This window comes from Ctenopharyngodon idella, chromosome 15 (assembly GCF_019924925.1).
Source record: "Ctenopharyngodon idella isolate HZGC_01 chromosome 15, HZGC01, whole genome shotgun sequence".
NCBI lineage: Eukaryota > Metazoa > Chordata > Actinopteri > Cypriniformes > Xenocyprididae > Ctenopharyngodon > Ctenopharyngodon idella.
The window spans coordinates 22848614-22869383 of record NC_067234.1 but is presented as its reverse complement, the minus strand read 5'-3'; the positions used below and the strand labels follow the sequence as shown (position 1 = coordinate 22869383).

The 20770-nt window shown below is 36.0% G+C and overlaps 2 protein-coding genes across 2 annotated transcripts; both read left to right on the top strand.

The window, feature by feature from the left end:
- The first annotated feature begins 5767 nt into the window (after nt 1-5767).
- Nucleotides 5768-13894, top strand: zpld1b (zona pellucida-like domain containing 1b). Its single transcript, XM_051861183.1, has 11 exons — nt 5768-6189; nt 6315-6428; nt 7338-7558; nt 8803-8984; nt 9145-9217; nt 9652-9749; nt 10066-10146; nt 10366-10537; nt 10633-10738; nt 12410-12439; nt 12725-13894. The coding sequence occupies exons 2-11, from the start codon at nt 6323-6325 to the stop codon at nt 12886-12888; spliced, it is 1233 nt and encodes a 410-aa protein (XP_051717143.1). The 5' UTR covers nt 5768-6189; nt 6315-6322; the 3' UTR covers nt 12889-13894.
- A 1223-nt stretch (nt 13895-15117) lies between these two features.
- Nucleotides 15118-20023, top strand: si:ch211-229d2.5 (zona pellucida-like domain-containing protein 1). Its single transcript, XM_051862515.1, has 10 exons — nt 15118-15132; nt 15670-15912; nt 16174-16358; nt 17200-17272; nt 17385-17482; nt 17570-17650; nt 18593-18761; nt 18855-18963; nt 19077-19097; nt 19193-20023. Exons 1-10 carry the CDS (start codon nt 15118-15120, stop codon nt 19330-19332), a joined length of 1134 nt encoding a protein of 377 aa, XP_051718475.1. The 3' UTR covers nt 19333-20023.
- The last annotated feature ends 747 nt before the right edge of the window (nt 20024-20770 follow it).

Here is a 20770-nt window from a genome sequence, read left to right as displayed (position 1 = left end):
TATTTTGAGTTTCTGTTGATTAAACTCAAATTTTTAATTTCAATGAACTCAAAATTTTAAGGGCAACCAGGTAACTTACTTTTTTAAGTTAGGTAAATAGCAGCAGTTCAAATGTTCCTGATTTTTCAAGTGACAGACAATATTTTATCAACACGTTTTCCTTTTCTTTTCTTTTTTTTCAGGCAGCAACATGCAATTTTGTTGAAGGCAGTCCTTTCAGGTGTGGTTCTAATATAGGATGTTCTTAAATGGGTGTTGGTGCCAGTATTTCAGAAACTGCTGATCTAGAGAATGGTCCGGAAAAGAGAAAATATCCATTGAGCGGCAGTTCTGTGGGTTAAAAATGCCTTGTTGATGCCAGAGGTCAGAGGAGAATGCCAGATTGGTTTGAGCTGATAGAAAACAACTCAAATAACTTGTTACAACCAAGGTTATGCAGCATTTCTGAACGCACAACATGTCAAAACTTGAAGCAGATGGACTACAGCAGCAGAAGAACACACCGGTGCCACTCCTGACAGCTAAGAACAGGAAACCGAGGCTTCAATTTGCACGGACTCACCAAAATTGAACAATAGAAGATTGCAGAACCATTACCTGGTCTGATAAGTGTCAATTTCTGCTGCAACATTCAGATGATAGGGTCAGAATTTGGCGTAAACAACAAGAAAGCATAGATCCATCCTGCCTTGTATCAATGGTTCAGGCTGCTGGTGGTGATGGTGTAATGGGGGATATTTTCTTGGCACACTCTGGGCCCCTTAGTACCAATTGAGCATTGTTTAAACACCACAGAGTATTGTTGCTGACCATGTCCGTCCCTTTATGAGCACAGTGAACCCATCTTCTGATGGATACTTCCAGGATAACGCACCATCACAAAGCTCAAATCATCTCAAACTGGTTTCTTGAACATGACAATGAGTTTACTGTACTCAAAAGTCCTCCACAGTCACCAGATCTCAATCCAATAGTGCATTGGATATATCTTAGAAAGATGTGTAGGCCTTGTTTTTCTATGATTCGTATATTTTAATATTATTAATGCGTTATAGTCTGTGGTTTTAGTGGTGGTATGGGATAATGTAATGTTATAAAATTTGACAAAATGAAGAGGAAAAAAATTCAAAGAGGATTTTGTTAATTTTCTGTAGATGGGGTACTTCAATATGAACTTTGATTAACTATATTGAGTTAACCACCTGAATAGATTATTGCAATATTTGATCTTCTAAACAATAATGTAGTTCCGTATTTAATTAAAAAATAAATAAATAAATAAATAAAAAATTATGGCTTGCATGTTTGGGCTATATGTACATTAAAGAGATAGTTCATGATCTGTCATCATTTACTCACCCTCAAGTTGTTCCAAACCTGTATGAATTTCTTTCTATCCCTTTAAGTCCTCACAGCTATGCGCCACTTGATCTGAACACTAGAGGGCGCGGTCGAAGCATTATGCCGATGGCACCGGAGATGCGCCTGTGATGCTCCATTTGATGATCATTTTCTCTGCCTTTTATGTGAGAGATAAAACATACTTATGTTTAATGAATAATTAGTTTAAAACATCGCGATATATTAAACTTTTTTTTTTTTTAAATGACTAAACCAATGCGTTTTAATCATATAGCCCAAGGAACAACAAAACTTATTTATCTTCTTTCCATCTGAGCAATGCGCAGAGAAGGCCTAATGAATTAAACTGAATTAATTTAATTACATAATTGTGACCCTGGACCACAAAACCAGTCATAAGGGTAATTTTTTTGAAATTGAGATTTATGCATCACCTAAAAGCTGAATAAATAAGCTTTCCATTGATGTATGGTTTGCTAGGATAGGCAGAGATACGACTTTTTGAAATCTGGAATCAAAATATTGAGAAAATCATCTTTAAAGTTGTCCAAATGAAGTCCATAGCAATGCATATCCACTCACAAAAAATATTTTTTTAATATACTTACATTAGGAAATTTACAAAATATCTTCATGGAACATGATCTTTACTTAATATCCTAATGATTTTTGGCATAAAAGAAAATTGATAATTTTGACCCATACAATGTATTGTTGGCTATTGCTACAAATATACCCATGCGAAAATGTTTAACAGCCTACACTCAAATTCCCCTCTTAATTGTTGAGAAATATGTGATTTAATTATACAAGCATCTTAACAAATGAAACTGCTCTATTCTTTTAATAAACAAATACCTTTGCTTCAGAAAATAAAACATAAGAATATTTTAAAAATACAAGTAGGAGGGTCCAACATCAATGAGCTTGGATGACATAGCCTGAAATGTTAGCTGACATCTCTTGTCTTCCTTTGAAACTGTAGTCGCATTTCAAAGGTTTTATTATTCATACAAACAAAACCAATGGCGAAAGTCCCGTACTATCAGTTGTTTCAGGTAGTTTTCACTCTGGGTGGGTGGGCCAAGTAAGTGTACATAACTTTGAAAAATAGATATAGCCTATACCTTAAAAATAAAGGTTCCAAAATGGGGTTTTCACTGCAATGCCATAGAAGACCGTTTTTTTACCCCAAAGTCTCCTTTCAGTGAACGGTTCTTAAAAGAACCATTTTTATTTGTGTGGAGAGCATTTTAATAATCTACACTCTTAGAAGAAAAGGTTAAAGGTTATATAGAACCAGCTTAAGGGGTTCCGTTAGGTGCTTCAGAACCTTTTAGGGGTTCCTATGGGAATATTTCATGTATTTAGCTTTAATTAATAAATTTTGTTTTATTATTTTTTTATTTTAATGAAACTTTATGAATTAAACAGCTTGTAAACATACTTTATGACTAGAATGTTTTTTCATAACCTGCTAAACATAAAAGTATGATGCAATCATTTAAGACATTATTCTTATACAGATCTTTTTTGGCATAAAGAGTTCTTAAAAATTGAGTCAAGAACCCTAGGGTTCTATATAGAACCCCACTGAACCTTTTTTTAAAGAAACTTTTTTACATTGAAAAGGTTCCATGTATGTTAAAGGTTCTGTCATGAAGATGGCGCAGGCTGATAGGTCCTTAACTCAACCTGCTTGCAATCACATCATTCTCTACAGGGCAAAGCTGATTGGTTCCTGTTGCATCAGCAGCCAATAAGCTCTGACCAAACCCTCCACCTCCCCAGCTCCACCTGTATAGATCTGCTACAGGTAATTCATGTATGCTATTGTACAGCAGCGGCATGTCTTTCTTGCTCACAGCAGTGTGTCGTCTATGTATTGGTACCTGCTCTCCAGCAGCAGCAGTGTAGCAGATCTATTCAACCAAGACCAAACATATCAACATTGTCATCCATTACCATGCCAAACACTCCGAGAGTTGTCATGACAGAGGTTATATTAAAACTAAATAAGTGAATTAGTCTATTTCTTGATTTGTTGGTGCTGTAGTAGATCTAAACATCTCTATGTGTGGAAAATGAATGGGGATAATAATAATAAGCATTGGTTTTTATTGCTGGTTCTGCTCATAAGAAATTAATTGCAGTTCCATTCTATGCAATAAATCAAATTAGATGATGTTTATTTCTGTGGTTGATCTGAGTATAATATAAATGCATCTGATGAGGATGTGAACTGTAGAGTTGTTATACTGAGTACCTTGTATTCTTATAATTTACACCTGTGTAAATATGTACATATTGTGATTTTAACTCTGAGAACAATTATATGATAAACTGTTCCTTAATATAAATCTAGAGACTACAAATGATTGTATGAGAATATACTGTCCTCACAGCTCTGACCTTACCAGCTGCTCAGAACATCAATCACTAAAAACAATAGAATGTCATGTAATCCTTCAGGATGAATCAGAGCACATGGCCACCTCACTACAGTACATCTGGGTCGTTTCATGGGAGGGTGTTGTAAAATACAGTAGATGGTTGTGGTTTCAGGATTTATTCTGTATTCATTTCAGGTTAAAAGGGTCATTTGATCCTATTTGGTCTGAATAGTAGCCCTGTCAAAAGTTGAACATATTTGCTTTCAGCACAGCCTAACAAGTGCAAGATTCTTCAGCTACAGTCCATCCCCTATGAAAGTATTTGATCCTTTTTGTGACAATTAGCATCCCAACAAATTTAATAGAGCCTAGACCTGTCAAAATTATTACTTAATCAGCTGATCCTGATTATTTAGATCTAACCACATTTATTTGAGATATCCGCAGTAATTATGCAGTTTAAATTTCCATCACATTTTGCCATCCAAATAAGGGAGATTATATTGTGGATATATATATTTTAAATAACAAATAAATAAATATTTTTACTTTTCAGAGCATTAAAGTAAATCATAGGGGCCAATTTTTATGACATTTTAATAACTTGCAGAATGTAATCAAGGATACACTATACACTCTAAAAACATAACTGTAAAAAAATTAAACAAATTTACACCGTAAAATACCGTTTTTCAATGAAACAGTAATATACAGTAAAAACAATACATTCTGGGTAATATTATTATTATTTTCGAGAAAGTAGCCTATAGGACCAATTTTACCCAGAATGCAGTGTTTTACAGTATATTACAATGAATTATGCATTCTGGGTAATATTATTTGTCATTTTCTTAAAAACGACAAATATTTCCCAGAATGCATTGTTTTTGTGGTATGGGCTTTCGATGACAAACGTTTTTTTAAGAGTGTATGTTTGTGGTCAGTATGATATTTGTTTTTGAAAGAAATTAAAGCGGTAGCTCACCCAAAAATGAAATTTCTGTCATTAATTATGTTACTCACCCTCATGTCGTTCCACACCTGTAAGACCTTCGTTCATCTTCGGAGCACAAATTAAGATATTTTTGAAAAAAATATGATGGCTCAGTGAGGCCTGCATTGCCAGCAAAACAATTAACATATTCGAATGCCCAAATGCCCAGAAAGCCACTAAAGATGAATTTAAAACAGTTCATGTGTGGTTCAACCTTAATGTTATGAAGCAACGAGAATACTTGCTTCGAAGCTTAATGAATCTTTTGATTTGAATCAGTGGTTTGGAGCGCCATAGTCACGTGATTTCAGTAAACAAGGCTTCCTTACATCATAAGTGTTTCGAAATTTCAATGGTTCACCACTGGAGGGCGTGACTTTGGCAGTTTGATACACGCTCCGAACCACTGATTCGAATCAAAAGATTCGTAAAGCTTCGAAGATTCATGAAGCAGTACGTTTGAAATCGCCCATCACTAGATATTGTTGAATAAAGTCGTTGTTTTGTTTTTTTGGCACACAAAAAGTATTCTCGTCGCTTCATAACATTAAGGTTGAACCACTGTAGTCACATGAACTGTTTTAAATTCGTCTTTAGTAGCTTTCTGGGCAATTGAATGTGTTGTTTTGCTGGCAATGTAGGCCTCACTGAGCCATCGGATTTTATCAAAAATATCTTAATTTGTGTTCCGAAGATGAACGAAGGTCTTACAGGTGTGGAACAACATGAGGGTGAGTAGACAGAAATTTAATTTTTGGGTGAACTAACCCTTTAATGCTTTTATTCAGCAAGGACTCTTGTCCGCTTTAGAAAAATAACTATTACTGCATTTTAGTATGTTTTAAGTATCTCACTATTTATAAAATATGAACTGATTAAATCAGAATATTAATGGCAGCTATTTTCTATTAGCTTTGCTATTTAATGTCAAAAATGGGCAGTTTATGATTGTATCTTCATCTAGTGCATCAGCGAGTGTTTATGGTTGAGTTAAGTGCAAGGAAACCGGGAGGCCAGAGTGACAATAACAGCACACTCGCTATCAACCCTGATGGACTGACAGAGAGAATAGGCCCTTTAGTCACTTCAGCCGCCGATGAAAACATAATTCCTTCCTTCAGTCCCACACTGAGTTCAGACATTATTGAGCGATGACAGAGGCAGATCAAGCCATGAGGAGACGAGTGGGAAATCGTAAAAGCGGCTCATGTTTCTGCCTCCATAAAAAAGATTTGTTCAGTGCATTGAGATTGTGATGGATTTTCCCATATTGTCCAGGACAGCTCTTTTTGTTGAAGGCTTCTGATAATGGCTCATTGTTTTGGCCGCAGTAGAGGCTAGTGGTGCGGGCGGCCCTGTGGAGATGCCAGGCTGCCCATTCACTCACCAGCAGCAGGCCGAAACGTATGGAGCACAGCTCACCTGCATCAGGGGACTGAGGTAATAGAGGGATCTCAACACTTTATGCTATTATATAGTTAAGACATCAAACATTACTGTTATGCCAGTCATTATTTTAGTTATGACTGAAGTTTTGAAAAATATCTGTTTTCCTTCTTTTCCAGGTGTTGAAATGGAGTGGATATGTGTTCCTCTTCTGCTTTTCAGTGGGATTCATTTAGCTTTTACACAATTCAATGGATTTAACTGTGATCCAAACTACCACAGCAGATTCCCTGGTAAGAAATTGAGAGCCAGAATGTATATGTTGCAGAATGTAAACAATAATATACTGCTGTTAAAAGTGCATCAGTAAGATTTCAAAAGTTTAGGGTCAGTAAAGAAATGAATACTTTTATTTAGCAAGGACGCATTGAATTATTCAAAAGTTGACAATAAAGGCATTTATAATGCTACAAACGATCAAATAAATGTTTTTTTGAAAAAGTCCTTACACAAAAATATTAAGCAGGACAACCGTTTTCAACATTGATAATAATAATCAACATATTACAATGATTTCTGAAGGATCATGTGACACAGAAGACTGGAGTAATGATGCTGAAAATTCAGCTTTTCCATCTCAGGAATAAAATAGATTTTAAATTGTAATAATATTTCACAATATTACTGTATCTGTGTCTTTTTTTATTTATCCATGATGAGCATTAGAGAGTTCTTTCAAAAACAAAAAATCTCACTGACCCCAAACTTTTAAAGTTGTGTAAATGAATCGATAAATAAAATTTTTAATAATTATTTTTAGAAAACAATTATAAATATGTATTGTTCTATAGAGATAATTAGTTTATTAATTCCTTATATTAGATAAAATATTATAATATATAGTGGGGTCCAAAATATGGAGTCTGCACTGGAAATCTAGGATTTACAGTTTCATTTACAGATGGAAATTTTAGGATTTTGAAAAATGTATATTGATGTAAAATGAATATTTCTAGCTCCAAAAGGTCAGAGTTCATGGAGCTTGTCATTAAAGCAAATACAAGACATGTTTAAATTCATAGTAACATTTTAGTTCAACTTTGCACTTAAATTGTCATGCTGATAATATAATTTGTAAGAACAAATGTACCCCACTGTGGAGATGCCATTTCATTTACTTGTTGTATTGTCTTTCTCTCAAGTTGACAGGGATATCAGTGTATACTGTGGTGTTCAGACAGTCACACTAAAGATTAACCTCTGTCCTGTGTTGTACTCTGGATACACTGATGCCGACCTGGCACTGAACGGCCGCCATGGAGATGTCCATTGCCGAGGCTTCATAAACAACAACACCTTCCCCACAGCTGTGCTCTTCAGTATCAGCCTGAGCACACTGGAGGCCTGTGGGAACACGCTGGTGGTGAGGGATACATTCACTTACACGCATGTACCATGGTATTATTATGGTTTTTTGGATATGTACTATGTGAATACCAATGTGCATGAATATGGTAATCATGCAATATCATTGAACTGTGTATCTGAACTTCCACCAGCTACATCTTTGCCCAAGCTATTCTGTTTGTTTTAATACTGTATTACATATGTTATGCCCCATGGCTCAAAAGGGAGGCAACAAATGGGGGCTCGTCCGGGATTTGTGCATAACATAACTGATCTGAGATTTTAACCCCAGGTTTCACAGACAAGGCTTAAGCCTAGTCCCAGACTAAAATACATGTTTAAGGTGTTTTAACTGAAAGCAACTCAAACTGACATATCTTAAAGGGGACCTATTATGCCCCTCTTCACAAGATGTAATACAAGTCTCTGGTGTCCCCAGAATGTGTCGGTGAAGATTCAGCTCAAAAAACCCCACAGATCCTTTATTATAGTTTGTCAAATTTGCCCTTATTTGGGTGAGCAAAAACATGCCATTTTTGTGTGTCCATTTAAATGCAAATGAGCTGCTGCTCCCGGCCCGCTTTCCAAAAGAGGGCGGAGCTTTAACAGCTCGCGCTTTGGTTGCTCAACAACAACAAAGGTGGAGAATCTCACGCACCCAAAAATGATGATTGTCAGTAACAGTGTTCAGCCTTACAACCGAAGTCAGACACTGATGGAGAGACTCAGGAAGAAGTTACTTTTAGAATGCATCTGGACATTTCTGGTTAGTGAATAAATTTATGTAGTTGCTGTGGAGTTGATTCAACTCATTGACTAGCATGTGCCGTCATGTTAATCTTTTGTGCAAATCCAGCATTGAATTGACCCTCGTTTGTGAAGCAGTCCGGCGTAAAATGACGGCATGGTAACAATACTCTACTACAACAACTCTTCCTCTTCTATAAAGCAGCCCAACATGGCCTCGCCCCCTTTGTTGCGTATTCCTGGGGGCAGGGTTTATGTAAATTTGGGGATTTATGATGTCACCAACCCAGGAAGAAGCTTGTTGTAGTCCCTACCAGCCTTAAAAAAACGATTAAAAAAAATCTCCCTATGCATTGAACTTAGACCATCGTAACTTTGCAGATGTTGTTTATGCTCAAGCAGCAACATTACACACTAACTAAAGTTAAAAAATTGAAATCATTATCATGGAACCCTTTAAAATATGTCGGTGCCATTGTTTTGCCTAAAGATGCACACCATATCTTTGTTCAGGTTTCTACATCTCAAGGTTTGAATGCTTATGGGAACATCTCTATGGTGCAGATGGGGAATATATCGGGCTACATTGACACCCCAGACCCTCCAACAGTCATCAGTTACCTGCCAGGTCTGGTGTATAAATTCAGCTGTAGTTATCCTCTGGAGTACCTGCTTAACAACAGCCAGCTGGCATCGTGAGTCTTTTTTTCTGACATTACATCACACTTCCTTCAACTATGTTTCTACAACTATTTAAGTCCAAGTTTAGTCCAGAATTTTCAATGATTTGCTGATATTTTCTGCAGTGAATACACAGTGATAATGTTTTATTCTGATCTCAACCTCCTTTACCAGCTCATCTGCTGCAATATCAGTGAAAGAAAACAATGGCACCTTCCTGAGCACACTCAGTTTGGTGCTTTACAATGTGAGTGATCTCTAGTTCATAAAATAAAATTAAACTTAAAGTGTGGCTGTGTAAAGCAATACATTTTTATCATACATTTGTTGTTCCACATTATTTTTATTATAAATATTATCATGAGATCACAGTTAATTAGTGGTTACAATTTTTTTTTAATATTTTAATTTTATTTTATTTCTTTTCAATTTTTAATGTTTATGATTGTATACTTAAGATTAATGAACATATTAAAAAAGGAATGATTTGACTTCAAATTATGATTATAAATGATTTCCCCTTAGGATCTATTATTGTCACTTTCATTTTGTAGTTATGTACAAAAATGTGTATGTGGTTCTCAAAGTTAAATTAAAACATAAAAATGGCATGTTTGTGTAATGAAAAATGGCTTAGACCGCCATTACAGTATAGTTAATTTTCTTTCTCATATTTTACAGGATTCAACATTCAGTCAGTTGATCTCTATACCAATGTCTGGCCTGTCCTTGAAGACTCGTGTGTTTGCTGCAGTTAAAGCTACAAATCTGGACAGGAGGTATATCATACAGAGAAATATTTGTTTTTATACATTATTGAAACACTATTGATTTATTTTTCTCTAAAATTATTTCACATCAAAATGTTTTAGTTATCTTGTGTAAAGATAGACTACTAGTATAAATATATAATTGTGAGATTTTCTGAGAAAAAAAAAAAACGAATTGTGAGAAAAATATAATTTGTGAGAAATATTCTCTTCTTGAGTAAATATTCAGATCTTGAGCCCCTATTAACTAATTATTTTTTCTTTTTTTGCTTGAGATTAGAGATTCAATTCCCATTAATAGCAGAAATGACTGTTTTCCCCACAGGTGGAATGTTCTGATGGATCACTGTTACGCCACCCCCTCTGGGAATCCTAATGATGAGATACGCTATGACCTTTTCTTTGGGTAATTTAGTATTTTCTGAAATTATGTGCGCATTAACTCGGTGAGTCCTCATTACCTGCTCAACTGACTACTATACAATGCACAAAGGCCTTTTAGAGGAAATGATTTGTGCGTGTGAGTGTGTGCGCACGTTTGTTTGGGTATGACTGAAGATAATCACTTTATCGTCAGATTTGATGTTTGAAGAGGCCTTATTTTTGGTGGTGGGTGTTTAAATAGGTGCTACAAGGATCCACAGACAACTGTTTTTGAGAACGGAAAAAGTCAAATGGGACGCTTTGCATTTGAAGTCTTCCGTTTTGTGAAACATAAGAACCAGAAGATGTCCACTGTCTTTCTGCATTGTGTCACAAAGCTGTGTCGAGCAGATGACTGTGCAATACTAATGCCGGTAAACAGTCTTAATGCTGAAATATTTAATGGTATATTTAATGTATTAGTGACCAATCTGAATGAGAGCAGTGAGTGTAATATCTCTCATGGCAGATCTGTGCAAATCGCAGGAGGAGAGACACTGTGGATGAACATGTAGTATCAGGTTCATCCTCAGGGGATGCCGTCATAACCGCAGGTCCCATAATCACTAGGAGCGGTGAGAGCCCCATCCTCAGCTTTATAGTCTGTTTAATGCACTGAAAAAATGACAAATAAGATTTACTTGCTTTCTATGTTTTTGTTGTTATTATAAGTAAATTTAACTATTAATGGTATAAAAGTAAGTAAAATCTTGTGCTACTTAGTATTTTTCTGGAACTGTGATACATTTTTATCAGGATTCTTTGATGAGTAGAAAGTTCAAAAGAACAGCATTTATTTAAAATAGAAATCTTTTATAACATTATAATTGTCTTTACTGTCACTTTTGATTAATTTAATGAGTCCTGGCTGAAGAAAAGTATACATTGCTTTGAAAAAAAAAATCTTACTGACTTAAATTTTGAAATGTAGTGTATATATAGAAACATTAAATAGTAATATTTCAAACAGCCATATAAAGCATATTTTAATTTCTGTGGGACAACATCAGCTTATAATATGTCTGAGGCACAAGAGATGTAGTCGATCTCACAGACCTCAACATTTGATACACAAAGCACGATAACAGTAACAATAAATAGATCATTTTTCTAAGCATGGCAACAAAATCAATAACGATGTAGAAGCAAACAGTAAACCCATGCAACCTTATTAATTATTCATGCCACAGTGCATGCTGGAAGTAGATTTTACATCTTTTTACACCTTTGAATCTAAAAAATTACACTTTTTCTAAGACGTTTGAATTTGATTTCTACATGTTTGAATTGAGTACAAATATAGAATTTGCTTAATAATTTCAATTTCATTCTTGAACTAATTCAATGTAGAAGTATTATGAAGGGGCTATATGTAGAATTCAGAAACCCTTGTTATTAGCGACACCGGTGGCCATTAAGTGAACTGCAGCTAGCGACTTAGTCCTATTGCTTTTGCTCGCACTCGTGCACACGTAATGTACATTCAAGGTCCCGATATACTCATGGCAAAGCTCTTTTTCGTTCTTTGCTTAGAAGTAAAAAGAAGTTAAAAATACCTTTGCAGCGATTTACTGTTAAAGAACATCCAGACGGCATCCACGCTGCTGAGAGTGACTTTTAGACGAGTAACGTTAAATGTGCTGCGCGTTTTCCTCAATAACAAAATAAACAACGAAAGTAAAAGCACTGAGTTTAGAAAGCATCTGTGGTTATTTGTACGAGCTCTGCAATTCTTCGCCATCATGTCGCCAGATGATGTAATTAAAATTACACCGTTATAGAATATAAAGGCTATGTTAGATACTATAGACTACACAGGTCTGGCTATGTGAGACTATAGTTTGAATTAATCCCTTTTCTTTGCATGACACATTGACATTACAGTACAGAATAGCTTTTTCAGCATTATACTGAACATAAGCATTCATTTCAAGCGACATAGAACAGAAGAGAGGCTCTCGGGATAGCATGTACAAGTCACATCCTTTGGATTTTCCCGGCAAAACCGACCCCAATCCTTCACATAAAAAATTAGACTACAGGCTTTCATAGACAATCTAGGAAGTAAGGGAGGGTCTCGTTACAAGTTTATAAGTTTCATTACAAGGTGGTCACACATTGGAAATACAAAAAGTGATTAATACATGAAAATTCTTATATACAGCCCCTTTAAATCATGAAATCTTTTATGCTTTATTTAGGCTATGTATAAATACATCTTGTGTGTGTGTTTTGTTTTTTTGCAGATGAATCTCCAACCAACAACTCGCAACTTGGTAAGATTTTTCTTAAGAGGTCAAAAAACTGTAATAGCCTGCTAAATGTTTTTCATTAGTATACGCATCCCCATGTCCTTTCTGTGAGACATCAGCTTCATTTTCACAGTGAAACAATGGACACCAGTGTCAAGTTCTGCAAATGAGATCCATGACAACCATGGTACCCATTTACAGAACCATCTTGCCTGTTTTTTGAACCCATTCCACCCAAACTCATTCACCCCCACAATCCTCCGCTTACCCCATTCACCCCCACACACACCCCTCTCTGTGCCTCTGCAGTGAGCAGTTCCTCCCAGCATCTGAATGCTGTAACCAGTGCCTTGATATCGGGTGTGGTTGTGCTGGGTGTGACGAGCCTGGGCCTCTTCATCCTTTCCCTCAGGCTGCTCAGGAAGCCCAGCCCTTCTAGTCTGACAGGGGTCTGGAACCCCAGCTTCAGATGACCTTCATTCTTGGACCATGAGTGCACTGAAATCTAACAATAATATTTGGTCATATAATTGCATTTTACTCAGATCCTCAGTGCTGCTTACTTATGTCACAAAATTGTCATTGGGCTGCTTTGTCAAAAACGTTTCCCCATTTGATAATAAATGAATAATAGTCCCTGATATTATCAGTGTTGAAAACTGTTGTTCTGCTTAATATTTTTTTCTGGAAACCGTGATACATTTGTTTCAGGATTCTTTGATGAATAGAAAGTTCAAAAGAACAGCATTCATTTGAAATAGAAATATTTTGTAACATTATAAATGTATTCCTTTTGATCAATTTAATGAGTCCTTGCTGAAGAAAGGTATATATTTTTCTTCTTTAAAAAAATATCTTACTGACATTTTAAAATACCTCAATTTGTTACTATGTTTCAGGGTCTGTGATCCTTTGTCTTGAAGTGCAGAGCACAAAACAAATATAGGCTGTTCACATATAGATGATTGCAGATTATTTGCTTTATTAATTTTTGTTGATCTTATTATAATTATATTATGATTGTGATTTGCGTGTGTGTGTGTGTGTGTGTGCAATAAGTGTAATAAGAATAGGCGATGAGGAAACAAAGAAAAAATGAGACTTCCATGAAGGTCTTAAATAAATATTCCTGTTTAAATATAGCTGATAACAACATATTAGATTGAATATACCAGCAATGAACGTCCATCTTCTGTTTTTACAAACAGAGGGAAGAATCACAATTTGTTTCTGTTGTAATAAACAGCATGCCACAGATCCTGTTAAACAACCTGGACAATTTTGTTCATTTGTTTTTCATTTATGTGATATAGTACAGTTTAAAATATTTTAGATGTACATTTTATAGTTGTTGTTTTTTTTACATTGAGGTGCCATTATAACCCGTTTCACATTAATTTTAGCTTTTTTATTCAAATTGTATATACAGTATGTACAACCTGATGTTTTTCCTGAACAGATTTTTTCAGCTGCATGTAATTTTTAATATGTGACACTATAAAAAATTAATCCAAATTTCTCTCCTTTTGGATCATTTGTCTGCATTTGTATCAGTTTTACAGATAATCTGCAACATATTCCTTATGTGTACCTAAAATCGCACCGTTTTTTTTATTCAGCCACAAGAAAAGACATTTATCAGACACAAACCACCCATTTAATTCTCACAGTGCCACTGTAGATCTCCACAATCTGCATCCTTTCTCAACATAATCCCAGATTACTGCAGCGAATCAAAAGCCAGAAATATCTGATGCAGTGCCTCTCCCTCTCATTTCTTATCTTAGCAAAACAATGCTGGGGACCTTACATACGCATCAGAGCAAAGACATCAGCTAACAAATTTAAGTGAGTACGTCATAGCCAGCATCATATTATAATGAGGTCTGTACCATTTTCCATGGTTTTGTGTCGTTGACAATAGAAGAAGGCCAACACCTTGATTTGACTCTAATCAGAAAAAGTGTTGTCCTTCCCAGGTAGCTCAGCTGACAGGTTCATATTACAATTCCATTGGTATTTTCTGTTATATTTGTACCTCATTTTCACATTAAACATAACCCAATTTAGAGTCTAACACCAGTTTACCAGCTCACCCTATTCGCTATTGACATGCTATAGAAATGAAGCACAACAAGTTTTGCAGTTTTGAAACTACTTTTTCTTGTTGTTAACTTTACTATTCAAAAAGCTTCAGAATTACTAAATCATTGTTCATTTGTAGACTCGACACTATCAAAAGGAAAGTTCACACAAAAATAAACAATTTGTCATAATTTACTCACCCTCATGTTGTTCCAAATTGTATGACTTTATTTTTTAGAACTCAAAAAAATACTGTTTTTCTCCATATAATGAAAGTCTAGTCCAACGTTGGCTTTCATTGGACAAAGAAAACATAAACATTTTTAAAATGATCTTTTGTGTTCCACAATGAATCCCTTCAGAATATCCCTTTGACAATCACTGTCACAACCATCAAATATGAACCATCACTACACGTGAGATTTCATCCCGTGTCCATCAAGACTTTAAGGTAACAAACCTCCTAAAAGGCATCCAAGGTCAGAGTTTACACTGACAGACTTGTACATTTAGGTCCAAAGAGAGAAGACAAGACCTTCCACATATTGTGTGTTTCTTCAATGGAGTTTGTACTTAGTTTACTAAATTACATGTTAGTATGTTTCAGGATGTACAAGATGACAAAGACAGTGGTCATTGTTTATGGTCTAACTTTAAAGGTGATGTGTAAGGTTTCAAGTTTTGCCTCAAGGTAATGGTACCTTATCCACAAAAGTGAATTGTTCTTGAGAACTCAAACAAGCATACCAAATAGCAAATGACCTTGTTTTGGTCCAATCCTGCGGAAGTCCTCTAACTAACTTTTCCTACACACGCACATGTATATATATAAAGAACAGACTGAAGCCTGTCAGAGTTAATCCAACAGTCACTTTGAGACGATAAAGGATCTTTAACAGTAAGGATACCTTCAAGATTTTCTCTGGAGTGCTGAGAGTCATTTATTGGTCGTTTTTGGACATTTATGAAGAGCAAATAGCTGACATGGTTCTACTCAGCCTCTTGATTTTGGGTGCGATGGTTCAAGGCCACCTGGCTCTTTCTGGTTCTGACTGTGGAACTTCCTTCAGGCGTCCAGGTATTACCCTGCATGTTTTGTCTTCAATGATTAGTGTAATTGCCTTTAAACAAACTAAAATAATGAATCCGTTTTTTAAGAAAGACATTAGGGAGCTTGTCTTTGTTTTACAGAGTACACCGACATCGCAGTGTATTGTGGGACTGAATCTATAAATTTGGCAATCCAGGTTTGCCCGGTCATTTACACTGGCTATAACGAGTCCTTGTTGATTCTGAATCAAATTGCAAATGATCCGCTGTGTCGAGGAACGCTGGATGCGACTGCGACTCCTCCAGTCGTGCGCTTCAGTTTTCCTCTCAGGCAATTAGACGCCTGCGGCAGCATCTTCCGCGTGAGTATTACTGCATCTTAAACTGTATTTGCAAGTCTTCCCTAATAATAATTAAAAAGAGGAAGTTTAAACCAAAAACTCATCTTAGAGTTGACGAGTTGAGAAGTGCCCAAGCCAGCAAACTTTGTGGTTACCAACAGGGGGCAGTGTTACTCCTACTCTCATTGAGAGCATCATCTTGTTGAATAGTATTCAAAACACTCTCTGTAATTACTTCTCCCTCGATGTAAGTCTTTTTCATTTTATTGTCTCACTTTATAGACCACCAGCGCTCCAGGGACCGGGGTCTTCTCGGACTTCTCTAACATCCAGACGGTCAACATCAGTGGGGTGGTCAGATCTTTCGACCCCACAACAGGAACAGTGACCTACAACGCCGAGCTGAAGTATTTTTACTCCTGTGCATATCCACTCGAGTACCTGATCAACAATACACAAGTTGATGTGTAAGATATTTTAACTCTCTTAATAGATTAATCCTGCTGAAATAATAATAAAAAAAAAATCCTAAACAAGCCATTTGGTCTCCCAGTCTAGTCATTTTTTTTAGTCAAAATTCTGAGAATTTTGGAGTCCCACTTAAATCAGCTAAAAGGCATAGTTGTTTACATATTTACATAAACAGAAGCAAAGATTGATAGACTGTAACTTTTGGACTGACCCACATACGTTCTGACGTACACTACTGTTTTTGAAAGAAGAATTCAGTTAAATTGATCAAAAGTGTCTGAATATTTATATACTTATTTATAATTTTACAAAGGATTTCTATCAAATAAATGCTGTTCTTTTGAACATTCTATTAATCAGAGAATCCTATTACATACACCTATTACATATTTCAAGCAGAACAACTGTTCTCAGCCTTGATAATAATAGTAAATGTTTCTCGAGCAGAAAATCAGCATATTAGAATGATTTCTGAAGGATCATGTGACACTGAAGACTGGCGTAATGATGCTGAAAATTCAGCTTTAACATCATAGGAATAAATTAAATTGTAATACATACTAAAATAGAAAACAGTTATTATAAATTAGAATAATATTTCACAATATTACAGTATATTTAATGTATTTTTAATCAAATAAGAGAGACTTGTTTTAAAAATCTTAAAACATCTTACAGACTCCAAACTTTTAAACGGTAGGGTATAAAGTATTAAACATCTGACAGTTGACAGTCTTAACTGAATAATAATTTTAACAAGATGTTTGATTCCATGGTAACTCAAGAAAGCTTAAACTATGTGGCACTTGTAAAATGCAACGTTTCCTCCCTCTACAGGTCATCCTCCTCCATTGCAGTGAAGGACAACAATGGAAGCTTCATCAGCACTTTAAGCATGCAGCTCTTCAAAGTACAAACACAATGAGGGGAAAACTTTTCCCAATTTCCAAAATCTGTAGCTTTTTCTATACTCTGTCATATAGTTTTCTGTCCCTGAACCCAAATTTTAATTGTGCCTCTAGGATGAAAACTACACTACTCCACTCATTATCCCTTCTATTGGCATTGAGCTCAGAACCAGAATCTATGTGCAAGTCATAGCAGCAAACCTGACTTCACAGTGAGTAACATTTGCTGATGGTTCTTCCATGAAATGCCTTTATTAGTTTATGTAGATATTGACTGATTCTGTCCTCCTCCTCCACAGGTATCATGTTCTACTGGATCGATGCTACGCCTCTATCTCAGCCCTACCCTCCAATTCAACCTTTTTCAATCTGTTTGTCCCGTAAGTCCAAGAAAAAGGTCAAAAAGTAATGTTAAAAATATAAATTATTTTACATTATAGATATTCTATATTTGACAAAATGATAAAATATATTCATTTTAAGAATGCTTCATCGATTAGAATATTTTTTTTTTTTTACAAATTTTTACAAATAAACAATTTGAACCTGGACACAGATTGCCTATCAATGACATCATACCCGCGTTACCCTCGATTTCCGGAAACACCAAAGACGCTTTAATATATTACGTGTTTTATTAGACAGGTGAGCAACTGTTTGGATACAATAATCGACAGAAAACGAATCATTGTTTAATCAGCTCAACACAGTAAATCTTATTGTTTAAATCTCGTTTTCTTGATTTAACGTGAGTACCATGTTTTACCATGCCTAATATCGATCTAGCTTACTGCAGTGTGCAACAAGTGTCTCATAGTAGCAACCGAGCAAAAGCATAGCATAGAGTAGCATCATAACAACTTTCAACACACAAATGTATCTAATATGATAAAACAGCGCTGCGTTACCCAACATACACATGAAGCGGAATGCTCATCTGCGGCATAATAAAAGCGCCACTGCTCTCGAGCCGTGTGTCGCGCTTGTCTCTCATTAGCAATCGCTCAAGCGGCCTCGTTCCGCTCCAACGGCTTTCAGCCACACCCTGCTTCATACTACAGTAATGTTAATGAATATTTAATACATTAGCTCATCCATGAATATGATTTCTGCCCCAGTCCCGTCAGATTCTTTTCGACCGGTTGAAGACGACACCTCCCATGATTCCGCAAAATCAAGGCAAGCTATGCCTTTGTTTTGAATAAGCGACCTCTAGTGGTGAAAACGTATATATTGTGCCTTTAACACAGTACATTGGGCCCTGTTTTTACAGGCTTTACTTAGAGTGTGTAACATACTTGAAATTTACCTTTTCTCAAAAGGTGCTCGAAGGATCTGTTCACCACCATGTTGGAGAATGGAAACAGTCAGAGGGCTCGCTTCAGCTTCCCAGCCTTCCGCTTTATCGAGCAGCAGAACCAGACCCTTTCCACCTACTACCTCCATTGCATCACCAGGCTTTGTGAAACCAGCACCTGCGCCCAGTTCAAGGTACAACAAGCTCTCTGAATGCACAGAATGTTCAAATATGGCTAAATGTGTCCTGCTGTTTTGTTTAACCCCCATTCCCTCTTCATTGATCAGCAATGCAACGTGAGGGTGAGACGAGACGTACAGACAACGACAATTAAAGATGGTCTCTCAGACACCACTCTCATCACCTCAGGACCTATTAGGACTCAAGCGGACACCCGTATGGCTCTCTTCTACCTGATCCTTGTTATAATTTATGATAGTGATGGAAACAGTTATTTCAAGAAGCATAAATGTACTCGGATATTAACTCATAATTGTTCTTTCTTTCAGCTCTTACTACTAAGGAACAAGGTAAGTCTCCCTCATCAATGTGATTCATTTACAGAAGAATGCCAGAAAACAAGTAGTTTTGGTAATAACGTGCTGTCTCGTGTATTCCTGTACAGCCCTGAGCAGTGCACAGAAGGACAGTGGTAATGGGGCGTCTGTAGGACTGGGTGTTGCTCTGGCTGTCCTCGTCATTGTGGGCACCGTTGCCGCCCTCATGGCCGTGTCATTTTACCGCAAACTCAGGATGCTACGTTAACTGTCCACAATCCCAGAGCTCTTTTCACGTAGGACAAATAAAAACAGCACTGGTGGAGGTGGGAACTGGGGATCCATAATATTATCAATATTTGACTTTTTAAAATAAATCTGTCGGCTTAGCAGACAACACGATTGTCATTTGAAATGCAAATATTGCAACAAAAAAAATAAAAAATATTATTTAAGTAAACATTGCTGAATTTATTCATTAACACTTATATACTTCAGATTTCTACATTATATTTTAAAACAAAATATGTACAGAAAGAGGATTACACAGGGAGCAATGCTTGTTTATGGAGATTTTTGAGGATAAAACTTATTTATCATAATGGATCTGTGCTAAAGATGTGCCACATTAAAGCGGGACTCAAGGCTTTAGGATTGACAGCTTTAAAAGAACAGGTGAAAGAAAACATGCTTCATGAAGTTATTCTAACTGCTGCATGAAGAGCCTTGCTTTGATTTAGCACACTTGTATTTTATTAATGAGGAAGGAAAGTGTCATTTTGGAAAAGGGATTACGGGCATGCTTATTTTATTTTGGATACTTCATCATATGTAATATGTTTCAAATTCAGACAGTTGATCTCATGGAACCTGTTTGTTTTCAAGAACTGCATTGTTTCTGAATTGTATTTGTTGAGTTTTTACTCGTATTGCATGCAATAAAGGCTTGTAGGAAACAATTTTGATGATTTCCTCTCCTGTTAACATGCAACACCACTAGAGGGAGCCTCACCATTATTTGAAAAAACAACACATTGTCTACAACCTTCCATAGACAGAATAATCTCGTGTTGCAAAAGTGCTGTTTCTTTGTGGTTATCTTAAAGCAAATTTTACAAAACACTGTTCTAGGTTTAAATCCCCACAATGAGGCTTAAACTACAGAAAATCTGTAGTCTGCGGTGTCTCAAAACAAATAGGCCTACATTATTTTTTACGTACATACATATACACATACTATTGACGCTATAACCGGTAAACTGTATTAAATTATACGGAGGGAAAACACACACGTCACTTGATTTTCTGTCGAACCGGAACCTTTTTTTCTTTCTTTCACATATCCATTTATGGTTGATAGGGTCATGTGATCACTATGAGGGCACACCTATTACAAATGTTAAAGGATTAGTTCACCCAACAAAATTAAAATTCTGTCATTAATTACTCATCCTCATGTCGTTCCAAACCCATGAGACCTTCGTTCATCTTCGGAACACAAATTAAGATATTTTTGATGAAATCCGAGAGGTATATGACTCGTCCATAGACAGCAATTTAACCACCACTTTCAAGGTCCAGAAAGGTACTGAAGACATTGTTAAAACAGTCGACATGACTACAGTGGTTCAACCTTAATTTTATGAAGCGACGAGAATACTTTTTGTGCACAAAAGCAAACAAAAATAACGACTTTATTCAACAAT

Excerpts from the sequence above, each read along its gene's own strand:
- zpld1b (XM_051861183.1), top strand. The coding sequence starts at position 6,323 with ATGGAGTGGATATGTGTTCCTCTTCTGCTTTTCAGTGGGATTCATTTA. Across the intron at positions 8,985-9,144 it reads AACAACAGCCAGCTGGCATC|CTCATCTGCTGCAATATCAG; the intron begins GTGAGTCTTTTT and ends CTCCTTTACCAG. Across the intron at positions 9,750-10,065 it reads GCTACAAATCTGGACAGGAG|GTGGAATGTTCTGATGGATC; the intron begins GTATATCATACA and ends TTTTCCCCACAG.
- si:ch211-229d2.5 (XM_051862515.1), top strand. Across the intron at positions 16,359-17,199 it reads AACAATACACAAGTTGATGT|GTCATCCTCCTCCATTGCAG; the intron begins GTAAGATATTTT and ends CTCCCTCTACAG. Across the intron at positions 17,273-17,384 it reads TAAGCATGCAGCTCTTCAAA|GATGAAAACTACACTACTCC; the intron begins GTACAAACACAA and ends TTGTGCCTCTAG.